Here is a 16,432-nt window from a genome sequence, read left to right on the forward strand (position 1 = left end):
AGACGGAGCGGTGTGGCTTCAGCAGAGGGACGTCAAGGGTTACTGGCAGCTTCCAGGAGGGAAAAGAGGCCAGCGCGGACTCTCCCAGAGTCCAGAGGGGGCAAGACTAGGCTGACACCTTGACTCCAGATGTCCAGCCTCCAAGAGCACGGGAGAAACCACTCCTGTTGTTCTGAGCTGTCCTGACGTGCGACGTGGTGACAACAGCCCCACAGGGAAGGAACGCACCCCGATTCCTTCGTCAGGGGAGTCTGCCTCTGTGCCGAGAGCGGGGTGGTCGGAAGCTTGAGTTCGGCTTCTAAAATGACCGCAGACACAGCAGTCCCCGCGGGGGCGGATTCGCCTTCCTCGGCTTTGGCTATGCCCCGGCGGTGCGGCCTGGAGCACACGGGCCTCCCGACCTGGGGTCAGAAGGTCAACAGCAAACTAGGGCTCTGTCACGCGCCTACGCCTATGTCACTGCCCTCACAGCACTTCCTCACGAAGCCAGAGTCATTTTATCATCTTCATCACATGCGGAGGGCGAGGGCAGGACAATAGGGTATTTTGAGAGCGGAGAGGGAAGGAGCACACGCGTCAGCTTCGATTCTGACACTCTGTTCCGGCGACTCTGTCACTAGCAGCCGAGGCGGGTAAGCTCGGACTGCGCCTCAGTGTCAATGAAACCCGAGCCCGTGCGAGCCGCGCCCGCGAGAGCACGTCATACCCGGTGTGCGGTGCTGTCCGTGGTCGCAGGCGTCGCTGTGGGCTGCGACGGGGGTGGTGGGCCACGTGAGTAAGGGCGGGCACTCTGCCAGCTTTAATGCTGGAAATATTCTTTTTATGAGTTTACAGAGTTCTTTTTTTTTTTTTAAGATTTTATATATTTATTTGAGACAGAGAGAAAGCAAGAGACAGAGCATAAGCGAGGGAGAGGGAGAGGCACACTCCCCGCTGAGCAGGGAGCCCAACTCGGGGCTTGATCCCAGCACCCTGGGATCGTGACCTGAGCTGAAGGCAGATGCTTAACTGACTGAGCCACCCAGGCGCCCCTATAAGGTTCCTTTTTTTGTGGCAAGAGATGCCTTCAACAAATCTATACCCAGAGGGGACATAATGTGACTTGTGCTGCAAAGGAGCCCATCTAACTGCATATCCACCTCTAGGAGTGGCCCAAGCTGCAGGCTCTTATTAAGCAGGAATTCACAGTAACCAACTCAGGAGACAACCTATCAGACCGCGTTTTGTCGTACATACTAGAAAACCCAAACAAAATAAAACTAAAAAGTATTTGGGGGTGGGGGAGAAAAAGCCAGTAGAAGGCACAGCAGCCTACCTGAGTCAGGTCCTGCAGAAGCTGGGTTCATTTAGAACAAGCCTTTAACTTGCTCGGTTTCTGTATCAAGATCTATATCATAGAAGCAGGGCCGGGTCGGCAGTCCTGGCATGGTGCTCATCTAGGGGAAAAAAGAAAACACGCTCTCTTAGCAGATGCTGCAAAGCGATCACTCCAAACACGGAACACGGAATGGCCAGAATTCCCTATGTGACTCAACGTGGCCGCCCTACCTTTAGGTCCTGTACGCCTGTACTCTTTTTTTTTTTTTTTTAAAAGATTTTATTTATTTATTTGACAGAGATCACAAGTAGGCAGAGCAACAGGCAGAGAGGGGGAGGCAGGCTCCCTGCTGAGCAGAGAGCCTGATGCGGGGCTCCATCCCAGGACCCTGAGATCATGACCTGAGCCAAAGGCAGAGGCTTTAACCCACTGAGCCATCCAGGCACCTGCACCTGTACTCTTTAAATTCGCCACCTGCTATTTCAATCTTTGTTCAGGAAATGGAATAGAAGAGGCAGATGTCCGCCTCCTGGAAACAGAGACCACTTCCCTCCCGCCACGGCCACACAGCACATCTCTGCGATGCTGATTTCCAAACCCTTTCTTTCTAAATCACATCCTTAAAAAAGTTGAGCCCCTTCAGATGAAGGGGCCGGTGGGAGAGGGTGAACCAAACAACAGCTTCCTCCTCACCCCAAGACACGTTTTTGTAAAACCTACAACTCATGGAGGGCAGCTGGGAAACCTAGGACCAGTAACTGAGGTTTACGACACACCAGACGCTGGGCCAAGTTTCCCTTTTTTGACCCTCCCAACAACCCTGTGAGGTAGACACTTTCCTTATTTCCATGCCACGAGGAAGGATGCCAAGGTTTACAGAGGCTAAGCCAATTGTCCAAGGTCACAGGTGATAAGCCACAAAATGGGAAACTGGACTCCAGGCCCATAACCTCAGATGACTCACTGAGCCGCCACCATGGCCGCCGGAGCGCTCTGTGGGTTTGTGGGTTTTACACGGCTAACTGAGTTAAGTCCCTGGCCATGCTGAGAAGTAGGTACTGACTTCAGCCCCACTTTCTGGAGAAGACAGAGGGCATTCAGGCGCAAAGGCAGGGGCTCGAGGACATCCAGCACGTCAGTGGGGGACACATGATTAAACCCAGGCCCCCGCTCCTCGAAGCTTTGCCGCACTCTGTCCAGATCAGGGTTTGGTGAAGTTTGTCTCTGCCCCCTTGCACCAGAAACCCTTGGCATCCTGGGGAAAACTGCTGACTCCCTGGGTGACTCACACACTAAAACACGGACAAGGACCTAGATCGTGAGGCTCCTGGATGATCTACTCCTTATTATTTCAGTTTTTCCTACTACGCTTTAATATTGCACTTTTCAGAGCAAGGATGCTCGGAAAGCAGTGCTGCACGCAGTCCTGTGGAGGAGACACCTGGGACTGTGCTTGGCTTTGCTCTTTGAGGATGACGTGCTGTGTCCTGCAAAACTCTTGCCCGTCCTGGCCGGAGACCATTCTAGTGAGCTGAGGCTGTGTAACAGCCAGCACTTACAGCTCCACAGTCCGCCCACGTCTTCCCGCCTGGCAACAGAGCTCAGCTCTCTCACTTGCTTGGGCACTGACTTGGCATCTCCCCCTCTGCCATGCACCACGCCGTATACCCCCTGTCCGTGATGCTGCCACCCTCTTGCTGCTCGTACACGGGTCCATGGACCAGAAGCATCTACATCACTGGGAGCCTCTTTGAAACCTCAAATCTCAGAACCTGTCTCAGGCTAGCTGAATCAGAATCTGCAATTTCAGCAACACTCCTGTGATGCGTGTGCATGTAACCATTCGAGAAGCATCGCTTGGACAACGTGGCCAGGGAGGCCGCCTTTTGCACTGGGAAGGAGGCTCCCCCTGGTAGAAGCGGTGAGGAGGGAGGGGCCTGGAAATACCTGCTGCACCTGACAGCCGTGCCCCCGTTGGCCTGGCTAAGCCACTGCTCCCCGAGGGTGCAGTGAGGGAGCCACGGGGCATGCTCCCTGTGCAGCTCAATGTACTGACACCGTGCTGTGTGGTGGCGAGCTCCTGTCTTATACCTGCACGGGATTGCGCTTTAGGTATGTTGTGGGCGGAAAAGGCTTCTGAGGCCGGCCTGGAGTACGGCTACCATTTGTAACAGGTCTTGGAGAAAACGTGCTCTGTGTTCCGAACAATTAGCTGCAAATAAAGTTTTGGCACACGGCCTGCTCCCTGTTTTCAAACTCCACTGATGTGGACAGCGTGTTGTTAAGTTCCTGTTCCCGGCGGAGCAGTACTATTTTTCTGTGGTTGCTATCGTGGCTGCACATATTCGGAAGGACCCCAGGGAGAAACCCAGGCTCACTCCGCTGGCACTGGACACGAAACACAGAGGCCACTGGTGGCAACGGTTGCTACTTGTTGCCAGTCGTCTGTGTCCAAGTCCCCGCAGGGACGTCATAGCCATTTTCCTGCCTAACTTCACTCTAGCGTGGGCCCTTGGCGATGCCTTCCCAATGTGTGCAGGCATGTGGATCTGGGCAAAGGAATGAGCAGTTTATAGCTGAAGAAATGATGGATCATTTTCAGTCACAGTGATGCTGCCCCATCCTGTGAATCAACTCTGGAGGTCAAAGGCACATTTAGTCCTAAGAACGTCACCCAGACTTTGCTGCTTTGCCGACCGCCAAGCTCCTGGGCCCAGAGCAGGCTTCGGTGGGGGGCAGGCCTGCCTCCACACACGGTGAGAAGGCCCAGGAAGAACCCTGTGCAGTGTGCGTGGCCCACCTGACCAGAGCCACCGTGGCGGCTTCTGCTGGAGGGAACACAACTCCACTGCCTGCTCGTCTGTGCTCTTTTTCTTGATGTGAAAGTTCCACAGTTCCTCATTACTTTTTTAGCTGATATCAGCAGAACAGAGGCTGGCAAAGGTAGGGTGCAGCTGATGTTGTTCCTGGCGCTGGCCTACTGGCTGCAGTGAAGCCAAACACGCATCTTTTTGGTCATTCTGATGCTTTCAGAGCAAAACAGGGAACAAAAAGGAGCCATGATAGTAAATGCTGGGAGGTGTGAAATATGTTTCCTCTCTTTTCAACCCATATCTCTCAGATGGGGGAAAAGAAGTTCAATCAGAAGACTCCCATATTCCTTTCCAATTATGCAACTGTCGTTTCCAAGAATCAGGACCAGCAACACAGACAGGAAGGCACACGGTCTGAAGAGACAAGGGACTCCCTGCCCCATGGACAGAGAGCTATCCCCCGGGAAATCTACCTTTAAAATAAAACTTCTCCTGCTGAGCAGACACAATATGGAATGATGTTAATGAGACCTAATGCACTCACATCAAATTCTCTCCCACTAAAAAACTCTGTTATCAAGGGCTTGGGGCCCCAGACAAGAGTCAGAACTGTAGTATGGGAAAGAAAGAATTTGGAAAGCCCTTGGGAGTTGACCTCTGGCCCCTTGCCTGGGGTCAGAGGTGATCTGTGTTGACTTTATTTGTGCATCCTCTAAGGCGGCCCCCGGCTTAAAATAACGGGGGAGCCACTAAATTGTACTTACTTGTCATGCTGCATTAATGGATTCTTTTACAAAGGCTGAAAAACATGGGCTTTTGCCCTTCATGACCCCAATTTTAACTACAACAAAGCTTCCAAATCCTTACTGATTTTTGGGTTAAGCTTATTTTGTAGAAACGATGAGTTCTGTAATGTAAACATATGTTAAACCTAAAAAGAAAATACTCATATCCTTATAAGTAGCCATTGTAAGTCAAAGAATATTCTCGGCATGAGTAGAAAAATGACTACAAATTCTGTTACTTGAAGTGATAGAATTGTAAAGTTCTACTTAACCAATATATTGTTGTAGTTTTGTTGTGTCTGCATAATTTTTTGACTTCTCCTTAAATCTACTACTTTTCTTTTCTTTTTTTTTTTAAAGATTTTATTTATTTATTTGACAGACAGAGATCACAAGTAGGCAGAGAGGCAGGCAGAGAGAGGAGGAAGCAGGCTCCCCGCTGAGCAGAGAGCCCAACGCGGGGCTCGATCCCAGCACCCTGGGATCATGACCCAAGCTGAAGGCAGAGGCTTTAACCCACTGAGCCACCTAGGTGCCCCAAATCTACTAGTTTTCATACTGAATAAATCACCCAGTTTCATTTTGGTTTAGAAAGAAGCACTTTTACTCACAACTATTTATTTTATTCTTGTAGCTTATAATCCAGGGCGGAATCCCTTCTACACACTTCTTCCCTTTCTCCAAGAGATGACAGAGCACGGTTGGTAAAAATTTAAGAATCGAATGCAATGGTTAACTATTATGGTTAACTACAATGGTTAACTACATTATGATATAACTTAAATAAAAAGATTCTTATGAAATAATAACTCAAAAACGTAAATTCCTTATTCAGCCGAAGTAGTTTCCGAGCTGTAACTGTAGTGTCCTCTGCTTCTCAACCTTTTGGCTAAGATCAAGCTTAAAGACAGTGCCTGGCAATATCAAGCCTCAATAAATACTTTTTAAAATAGATGAGTAAAAATGGAGGATAATTAGGAAATTAGGATAATGAGTGAATTAGGAAACAAGCAAAAAGAAACGTTCTTGAGGATGGGGTTTTTTCTTTGTTTCTTCCCTTTGTCTTTGAATACGAAATAAGCTACTCTAGGATGAAGCATAAGGAAAAAATGGTGGAGTGTAGACGTCCAGTGACTGAAATAGAGGGGTATGAAAAATCACTTTTATAAAGACAGATATTGCTGCTACGACTGGAATTTCCATTTGCCTGACTTGGCGGAGATGGATGTTCTGGGATTTTTTCCCTGGGCTTTTAGGTAACATTCACCTGCACAGCTCAACCACATTCCAAACGTGATCTCTGGTTTAGTGGCTAGAGACACTCCGAGATCGCAGGGGTGTGTCCTGCTGGGGGCCCATGAGGTCCTGTTCCTGTGTGAAGGGATGAGGTGTGTTCCATTCAACTCAGCAACCTGTGTGGAGAGCTCACTATGGGGACACGAAGGTGACCAGGACCTGGTCCCCACTCCCAGATGGACAGACCAATAAAGCAGACCACTGGGCTATTTGGACCAAGTCACCTTACTTTTTAGTTAAAAAAAATTTTTTTTTCATTCTATGATTTTTATATAAAAAGAATTTTGTGTAATAAATTCTTAATGTATGACTTTCTAAGACGTAAGTCATGTTCGGTTTCTCTAAACATTACCATATTGTGCTCACATATCGTGCCGGGATTACACAGCTGAGATTACTCTGATTTATGTCCATGGCCTTGAACGAAAGAATGAGCAAGCACAGTTATTTTCCTCATCTTTTGTGAGGGGCGATTATCACTTTCTTTTAGGAGTAGGAAGTTAGTCCCTAACTAACTTTTCTTTCCATTTTTAAAAATCTACTTAAAAAATATTTTAAATATAGAAGTAAAAAAAAAAAAAAAAAAGTAGAAATAAAAGGCAAAGTCCTCCTGTCCTCATATGCTTCCCAGATAGAAGTCCTGTAGACAATTTCTTGTGTCAACTCCTGAGTAAGTTTCTCTTCCTATTCAAGACATGTGTCTCTACAATGTATACTTCTAGCATTTGGTACAGAAATCGGACATTCTGAAATGTGATTTTCAGGGAGATTAACACTGAAAAAAGGTAACTGGTGAAGTTCCCCCAAACAAGGGAATTTCACTGGAGTGTATGAGGAAAGAGCTGTCACTAACACATTCGACACCTCAAGTCTACGGGCCTGACTTCTGGAAAAGGAGAGATGGTGGGAGTCCTTTTAGAGAGAAACAAAGATACATGTGACGCAGGATCTGACCGACCAGACATACACAAAGAAAAGGGAAGAAATTCTGCAACATTTCTGCAGTGCCTCTGGCATCAGCTACAAAGTTCACATTACAAAGGACTAAGAGTTTGAGTTGAAAGGCTTTGAGAAGTCTCCCCTGACTCCAGCATTTTTTCCTGTATTTGTTCTGATTGCAAGGATGGCACTCCTTAGTTAGCTTTCTGTCTGTGGCTATCGGGGGAATGGCCTCACGCTGGTTTGCTCAGTAACACGATGTCCTTCCAGTCCCCGTGCCTGGAAGCTCAGAAGTGGCCACAGAAGGCTTGGCTGGGTCCTGCAGCCCCCCAGGTTTCTTGCTCCTGTCCTCTGGGTGTTGGCCTCATCCTCAGGTTTCTTGCTGTGTGGGCAGCTCTAGGCCAAAGGACTCATACCCCAAAACATCCAAGCAAGTAAAAATGTCTTTTTTTTTTCTTTCTGGATTCGTTTATTTATAAATTTTCAAATTAGTAACTTGGTGCCCTGACAACGCTAACGGGGACACCTGTGATGTCATGCACATTAGCACTTAACACGCATCGTACCCCATGTACTTCCTACGACCCTATAAGGCCGGTGGAGCCCTTCAGGCCTGAGCCCCACTTTGCACATTGGGAAAACAAGACATGTAAACGCATAATAAGGTGCCTCAAGTCCGGCAGCTCCACCCGTGACCGTAACTGCAGAGCACTAAGCCCTCTTCTCTCCCCCGCACTGAGTTCCTTGCCCCTGGGTGGTGGCAGGTGTGCTGCACGGCTGGAACCGCACCAGGAACAGCCGGGAGCCACTGTCGTGATGGAAATCGACCAGTCCTACCGAGCTACTGATTTCTCAGCTACAACATTCAGGTAAGTAAATGTACATGTAAAGTAAACTCAGCTACTTTACAACTTTCGCCTGGATTCTTTTTAAACCATAACAATTTATTTAAGGACATGTTACACGGCTTACGCTTGCGGTAGTATCTTTCCAAATTACATTTTAAAAATCTAGTCAGAGGGGTTAGCAGTGAGGAAGTCATATCCTTATGGCTGTTAAAAAAATCTCCAGGGTCACCTGGGTGGCTCAGTGGGTTAAAGCCTCTGCCTTCAGCTCAGATCATGATCTCAGGGTCCTGGGATGGAGTCCCGCATCGGGCTCTCTGCTCAGCAGGGAGCCTGCTTCCTCCTCTCTCTCTGCCTGCCTCTCTACCTACATGTGATCTCTGTCTGCCAAATAAATAAATAAAATTAAAAAAAAATCTCCAAAATGACACACACACAGTAACGCCAAGAGTTTTCTCCTTTTTTTTTCTCTCAAGATTTTATTTATTTATTTGATAGACAGAGATCACAAGCAGGCAGGGAAAGGTGGGGGGGGGATCAGGCTTCCTGCTGAGCAGAGAGCCTGATGTGGGGCTCGATCCCAGGACCCTGAGATCATGACCTGAGCCGAAGGCAAAGGCTTAACCCCCTGAGCCACCCAGGTGCCCCAAGAGTTTTTTTTTTTCCTTAAAAACAACAGGCTTGCTACTGTTTAAAGATCATCTGTGAAAGGTGGATTATGTAATCCCCTCTGAAAAGTGTAAAAACCATTATCCACTGGAATAAATGAAGAGCCACATCAACTTTTACTTAAACATTTCAGGGAAACTATTTCATAACTATGTCTGGAATTTGTTCTGGTAACTAATTTTAGCGGGATGGCAAATTCTAAAATAGACAAATCTAAAGCTAACTGGGGATCAACTGGTCAGTTTCCCTGTCACTTGCAGACATCATTTTTATCCATTACCAAAAAGATCTGTGAAAACCGTGATTACACGGGTGTAGCAATGGCCTCGAGACAGTCGTGTGGCCTCCCCTGGGGCCCATGAGGATGGGCATCCTTGGTAGCAAGGCTCTCAGTGGCAGTCGGGGGAGTAGCAGTGACCCACTTAAGACTGGGGTGTGGTGGGAAGTTCTCCACGCCTGTAGGACTTGTGGGCTCTGGAGTGAGTTACTTCACTGGGCCTTGGTTCTTTATCCGGAAATACAGTCTGAGTATCAAAATATCTACGTGACAGGGTCTATTTCAAAACTCAAACCAGATAAGGGAAGGACCCTAGTTTAGTTCTTCCCACACAATCAATTGCTACTGTCATTTTATTATAGAATGGACAACCGTGACGGTCTCCTGACGTGAATGTGTTGTAAGTTATTTATGGTAGACACAGGAGAAGGAAGTTTGAACACTGTTCTGATCTAGGAGGAATTATAGATTTATAAGAAAAAAAACGTTTGATGGGTTGGCAAGATTTCCTCCTACCTATTCTGGCTCTGGAAACGATTTTAGAAGCCGGGCTTTCTGGTCTTCCTACTTATGATAATCAAATCTAAAGCTAACCCCACAACAGTTCCGCCCTAAAGAACGCAAGCAAACAAGGACTGCTCTTACTGAGGACAAATCTTTTCAAGGAGATGCCTCTAGAAGCGTGGTGATGACCGGACAGCAGGCAGGACTCTAATCTGAGCTGAGTGGGTTGCAAACGAAGTCCCCTGTGTCTGCGGGGGCGAGGGCACGTTCGGTCCTCAGCCAGCTGACCCACAAGTGGCAAGCCACGACAACCTCCAGCAGCGCTGGCAAAACAAACGAACTGAATGATGCTTCACCGCTTGGAAACTCGGTATTGAGTCATCCAGTTCTGGTTTCTGGGAAGCTCGTCATCTGAAAACTAAGCCTGATGCTCTGATGGTTTTCATCCCAAGGTCCTAATGGTTCTCTTTATTCTGTAACCCACTTAAAGGGGAGAGAAGAGGCAGGGGAAGGGGCGAACAGGGAGGGGGAAGGCAGGCGTTGGGGATGAAAACTGCGTTTACTTAGCTGGTCTGGTCTTTCTCCCCCTGGAGCTTGTTACAGACAGAGCTGCCCCCGCCATTTAGTCTCTCCCTCTTGTCCTTGCCCTGCCCGACCCCTCCGACCCCCTCGGAGCTCCTCTGCAGGGATAATAAGCTCCTGCAGCAGGGAAACATAGCAGGATGGAGGGAACCTGTGTCCGTTTCTTTAAGGGCCCCTTTATGCTGCTCTGGGGACAGAGGCAGAGTGGGGGGTCTGGGGAGCCCGCTGGGAGGAGGGGAAGGTTGGGAGCTGTCTCCTCCCAGGCCTGGCCTTGCCCCCTGAATTATTCTAAATACTAGGGTTTGCCCTTGTTCTGCAGATTTTTTTTTTTTTTTTTTTGGTGAGGTGGTTCCAATCAGATGCTGGCGGGGGACCCAGGAGCTCAGACGGGGTCTCTGTAAGGCATGTGATGGGCTGAATTGTGCCCCCCACCCCACGTGGTGAAGGCCTCCGCTCCAATAGCACTAGCTGGAGCCAGGGCTTTGAGTCAATGAGGTCCTGCGAGCTGGACCCCAATCCAATAGCACTGATGTCCCTGTGAGTGGAAGAGCCACCAGAGACCCATGCACACAGAGGGAAGGCTCTGGAGGACGAGGCTACCCGAAAGCCAAGAAGGGGGCCCTCAGGAGAGACCACCCTTCCGACACCTCAGCCTTGGACTTCTGGCCTCCAGAGCTGTGAGGGAATACCTCCTGCTGCTCAAGTCCCCCGGTCCCTGCTACTCTGTGGTGGTGGCCCAAGCGGGCAGACACGCCGTCCTTCTGTGGGTAATTCCGTCCCTCGGCACCCTTTCCTGCAGGTCAACAGAACACGTTTTTCTTCCGTCACTTTCCCCGATGCCTGGATTGTTAAACTAGACTGTCCTAACTCCACTGCGTGCCAAGGCTTCTCTAAACAGGACCTTTCTTTTCACGGCCAAGGCCAGACGATCATTACCGGACCGCGTGCTCGCAGCCAGTGCCCGGGTGGGACACACCCCGCTGCCCAGACCTGCTTCCTCTGGGTTGACACTGTGCAAGAAACAGAACTCGGTGGAGGTAAGCTTACCTGCATCTTTCACAATTCCTGGCCCCGCCCCTCCTGTTTCTCACCCACCCAGAGAACACGTGCAAACCAAGGCCACCCGCTAAGAGAGCAGGATGACAGATGCCCCCGTTTAAATTCAATTTTTATGGAAGTAAACCACAGACGCGGCTTAAAAGGTCCCATGGTCCCTTCAAGGCATCTTGAGAGGACAGTCCCCCTCTGCTGCCGCCCCCCAGCCCTTCAGCAGCGTTTCCACTCCAGAGGACGCCTCTCCCCACTCCCAGTTTTGCTTGTTCCTGTTCCCTGCGTGGGATTTTGCAAGGTCCCTTAGTACCTGTTGGTTTGTGCTATAGAAGGTGAGGATTGAGTTCTGTTACGTCGACCACGCATGGACCCTTCTCTCCTCTCCCCGTCTCTCCAAGGCACACCTGTCGCTACCTCCGGTTAGCTCAGGGCTTCCTGGATTACAACCATGACCCCGAGTGAGGCCATCCTGCATATTCCCAACGCCCGGCCGTTCCGGGACAGCTCCCACCTCTCCCTAGATAGAAACTGTCTGGCCTGAGCTTGGCCTGCTCTGTGCCCGTCATTCACACACCAATACCCTGGCCGGAACTCCGGGCCCCCCTTCCTGAGGCCACGCACGCCATGAGCCTCCCCTGCAGCCCAGCAAACAACCATCTGGTGGGAGCTCTTTGCCACGATCCTGAGGCCTCCCTTCCAGTCCTTTCTATTGTCTGGTCCTGTCTGCTGACCCCACACTGCAGCAGATGGACTTCTAGTAACTGCTTCCTCATGGTGAGACCTGTTGCTTGCCCTTAACCAAGAGAATGCAGTGGAGGCAATGGGGTGGCGCTTCGTATCTCCGCCCCCACTGGCTTGCAGCAAGTACCATGTTACCAAGGGGCTGAGAAGGCCACGAAAACCACATGTCGCCTCCAGCTGATGGCCAGTGCATCGCTGGGCCCTCCGTCCTCCAACTGCAAGGAACTCCAATCTGCCAATAACGCTTAAGCGTGAAGAGGGGCACCAGCCCGAGATGAGACCACAGTCCCAGCTCAAGCCACTACCGCGGAGACCACTGTCCCAGCTGAAGCCACTACCTCGGCCTGAAGGAGGAAGCTTTGCTTGTCCGCGCCTGGATTCCTGATCCATGACAACTGAGACCTAAGGGATGTGTACTGTTTTCAGTTGCTAAATGTGTGGACTTTGTTACATGGCATAGAAAATAGAAAATAGATACACGTATCTTCCTCTTTTAAACACCTTTTCTCTTGTTTTTCTATTTGCTGCAACTTTTATTTTATTGTTATTATTTTACTAGAGAGAGAGAATGTGTGTCCATGTGTGTGCGGGGCGGTGGGGCGGGGGGCTGGCTGGTGAGGAGCAGGAGAGAGAGAATCTCAAGCAGACTCCACACTCAGCGCAGAGCCCAATGCAGGGCTCGATTCCATGACTCTGAGATCATGACCTGAGCCGGAATCAAGAGCTGGGTGCTTAACTGACTGAGTCACCCAAGCGCCCCACTGCAATGTTATTTCAAAAACTGAATTATTTAGTAACTTGGCATACAATAAGCTGCACGGGTTCAAGGTAAAGTCTGCTGCATGCCATTGCAAAACAAGTTGCTCTAAGCATTTATATACAGACCTTTATAGGTTTCATTTCTTTTGAGTAAATAATTAGGAAAGGACTTACTTATTCATTTTTTGGTCATACGGCAGGTATGTTTAATCAAAAGGACTGGTTTATTTTCTGAAGGGGCAGTGCAGTCACGCATCATTCTAGCAGCTTAGGAGAGTTCCAATTGTTCCCAATCCCTGGATATTTGGTATGGTCAGTTTAAAAAAAAATTTAAAATTCAATTAGCCAACATATAGTATATGTACAGATAGTACACAATTCGTTTCAGATGTAGAATTCAGTTATTCATCTTTTGCATATAACACTGAGTGCCCATCACACCACACGCCCTCCTTAATGCCGACCACCCACTTCCTTCCTCCCCCTGCCCACACCCCCACCCCTCCTGCAACAGTCTGTTTCCTACAGTTAGGAGTCTCTCACGGTTTGTCTCCCTCTCTGATTTCTTCCCAATCAGTTTCCCTTCCTTCCCCTACACAGCCAGTCTCTTCAATTCTAGATATTCTAATAGCCACGTACTGCTATCTCCCTGGGGCTTTCATGTGCGTTTCCCTAATTTTCGTGTGCTTATTACCCATATCTTTTCCTGGGTGAAGTACCCATTCAAATTTTTTATTCATCCTTTAAAGGAGTTGTTTGATCTCTCATTATAGGGTTTTGAGAGTTCTTTCTATAGTCTAGATACAAGTCCTTATCAGATAGATGATTTGCCAATGTTTTCTCCCCTCTGTGGCTTATTTAGTTTCCAAATATTTGCGGTTTTTCCAGATGTTGTTCAGTGTCGATTTTTTTTTTTCCAGTGTTGATTTCTAATTTATTTCCATTGTGGTTAGAGAACCTATTTAGTATGATATGATTCCTTTAAAATTTATTGACACTTAATTTGTGGCCCAGGGTACAATCTATCCTGGGAGATGTTCTGTGTATGTTCGAAAAGAGTGTGTATTCTGTTGTTAGAGTATTCTACTGATGCTGGCTCGGTCAAGTTGGACTCTCGTATTGCCCAGGTCCTCTGTATCCTTATGCATTTTCTGTTTATTTGTTCTGAGGGGTTTAAAAATCTCTGACTATATTTGTGGCTTTGTCTACTTTCCTCCATGTATATTGAAGCTTTGTTATTAGATACACAAACACATAGGATTATTATGTCCTGCTAACGAAATGGCCCTTTTATAATTATGAAACCACTCTTAATATCCTTGTAACGTTCTTTGCTCTAGCTCTGTTTGATACCACTCTAGTTTTCTTTCTTTCTTTTTTTTTTAAAAGATTTTATGTATTTATTTGACAGACAAAGATCACAAGTAGGCAGATAGGCAGGCAGAGAGAGAGGGGGAAGCAGGCTCCCTGCTGAGCAGAGAGCCCGACGTGGGGCTCGATCCCAGGACCCTGGGATCATGACCTGAGCTGAAGGCAGAGGCTTTAACCCACTGAGCCACCCAGGCGCCCCACCACTCTAGTTTTCTTTTGATTGCTATTAGAGTTTTTCCCAGCCTGTTTCTTTCTAAACTAGTTATGTCTTTTAAAAAAAAAAAAATTTATTTATTTATTTGACAGAGATCACAAGTAGGCGAGAGGCAGGCAGAGAGAGGAGGAAGCAGGCTCCCCATCATGGAGCAGAAAGCCCGATGCAGGGCTCAATCCGAGGACCCTGGGATCATGACCTGAGCCGAAGGCAGAGGCTTTAACCCACTGAGCCCCCCAGGTACCCTAAACTACTTATGTCTTTATATTTAACGAGGGTTTCTTGTAATACATCTGAGACTTGCCTTTGTAGTCAGTCTGACAACTCTGTCATTTAGACATTTATATTCAATGTGATTATTGACATAGTTGGGTTTAAATCTACTTTCTTGTTATGCTTTTTCTCTTTGTCAGTCTGCTCTTTGTTGCCTGTCTCCTCTTTCTCTGCCTTCTTTGGATTGATTATTTTTAATGATTTCATTTTCTTTCTTGGTTGGTTTATTAACTCCCAACTCTTTGCTATATTGTTTTAGCGGTTTCCTTAGTGTTTATGCCACGCACACTTAATTTTTTCGCAGTGTACCACCGAGTGATGTTATTCTGCTTCATACAGAGACCTCGTGCTATTGTGGTTATAGATTTTGCTTCTATATATTTTACAAACCCCACATTTCTATTCTTTTGTTTTATACAGTCATTTATCTTTCAAAGAGACTTAAATACTAAGAACAGAAGTCTTCATGTTTACCCATGGGGTTACTATTTCTGGTGCTCTTCAGCCCTTTGAGTAAATCCAGGTTCCTGTCTGGTCTAATTTTCATTCTGCCTGAAGGACTTCTTTTAATATCTCTTATACTTCAGGTTGGCTGGTGATCAATTATTTTGGCTTCTGCCGGTCTAATAAAGGTCCTTATTTCACCATAGTATTTCAAAGACACTTTAACTGGGTAAGGAAACCTAGGTTGAGGATTTTCTTTCAGTACTTTAAAGACATCACCACACACTTTGATCCCAAACCCAGACAAGGATCCCATCAAAAAAGAGAATTACAGACCAATATCCTTGATGAACACAGATGCGAAATTCTCACCAAAATACAAGCCAATAGGATTCAACAGTACATTAAAAGGATTATTCACCACGACCAAGTGGGATTTATTTCAGGACTGCAAGGTTGGTTCAACATCTGCAAATCAATCAATGTGATACAACACATTAATAAAAGAAAGAACAAGAACCATATGATACTCTCAATAGATGCTGAAAAAGCATTTGACAAAGTACAGCATCCCTTCCTAATCAAAACTCTTCAAAGTGTAGGGATAAAGGGCACATACCTCAATATTATCAAAGCCATCTATGAAAAACCCATCACAAATATCATTCTCAATGGAGAAAAACTGAAAGCTTTCCCGCTAAGGTCAGGAACATGGCAGGGATGTCAATTATCACCACTGCTATTCAACATAGTACTAGAAGTCCTAGCCTCAGCAAACAGACAACAAAAAGAAATTAAAGGCATCCAAATCAGCAAAGAAGAAGTCAAACTATCACTCTTCGCAGATGATATGATACTATATGTGGAAAACCCAAAAACTCCACTCCAAAACTGCTAGATCTTGTACAGGAATTTAATAAGTGTCAGGATATAAAATCAATGCACAGAAATCAGTTGCATTTCTCTACACCAACAAGACAGAGGTAAGAGAAATTAAGGAGTCAATCCCATTTACAATTGCACCCAAAACTATAAGATACCTAGGAATAAACTTAACCAAAGAGGTTAAGAATCTATACTCAGAAAACTATAAAGTACTCATGAAAGAAATTGAGGAAGATACAAAGAAATGGAGAAATGTTCCAAGCTCCTGGATTGGAAGAACAAATATTGTGAAAATGTCTATGCTACCTAAAGCAATCTACACATTTAATGCAATCCCTATCAAAATCCCACCCATTTTTTTCAGAGAAACGGAACAAATGATCCTAAAATTTATATGGAATCAGAAAAGACCTCGAATAGCCAAAGGAATATTGAAAAAGAAAGCCAAAGTTGGTGGCATCACAATTCCGGACTTCAAGCTCTATTACAAAGCTGTCATCATCAAGACAGCATGGTATTGGCACAAAAACAGACACATAGATCAATGGAGCAGAATAGAGAGCCCAGAAATAGACCCTCAACTCTATGGTCAACTAATCTTCGACAAAGCAGGAAGGAACGTCCAATGGAAAAAAGACAGCCTCTTCAATAAATGGTGTTGGGAAAA

General features: G+C 47.0%; 1 protein-coding gene across 2 annotated transcripts in view; it reads right to left on the bottom strand.

Moving 5' to 3' along the window:
- MTHFD1L (methylenetetrahydrofolate dehydrogenase (NADP+ dependent) 1 like) overlaps positions 1-16,432 on the bottom strand; it is a 186,457-nt gene that overhangs the window by 5,767 nt on the left and 164,258 nt on the right. For both annotated transcript variants that reach the window (XM_032338740.1, XM_032338743.1), the window contains one exon: positions 1,316-1,436. In XM_032338740.1, coding sequence (XP_032194631.1) covers positions 1,347-1,436 — 90 coding nt within the window. In that variant the 3' untranslated portion in view covers positions 1,316-1,346. The remainder of the gene's footprint in view (positions 1-1,315; positions 1,437-16,432) is intronic.

Source organism: Mustela erminea, chromosome 4 (assembly GCF_009829155.1).
Source record: "Mustela erminea isolate mMusErm1 chromosome 4, mMusErm1.Pri, whole genome shotgun sequence".
Taxonomy (NCBI): domain Eukaryota; kingdom Metazoa; phylum Chordata; class Mammalia; order Carnivora; family Mustelidae; genus Mustela; species Mustela erminea.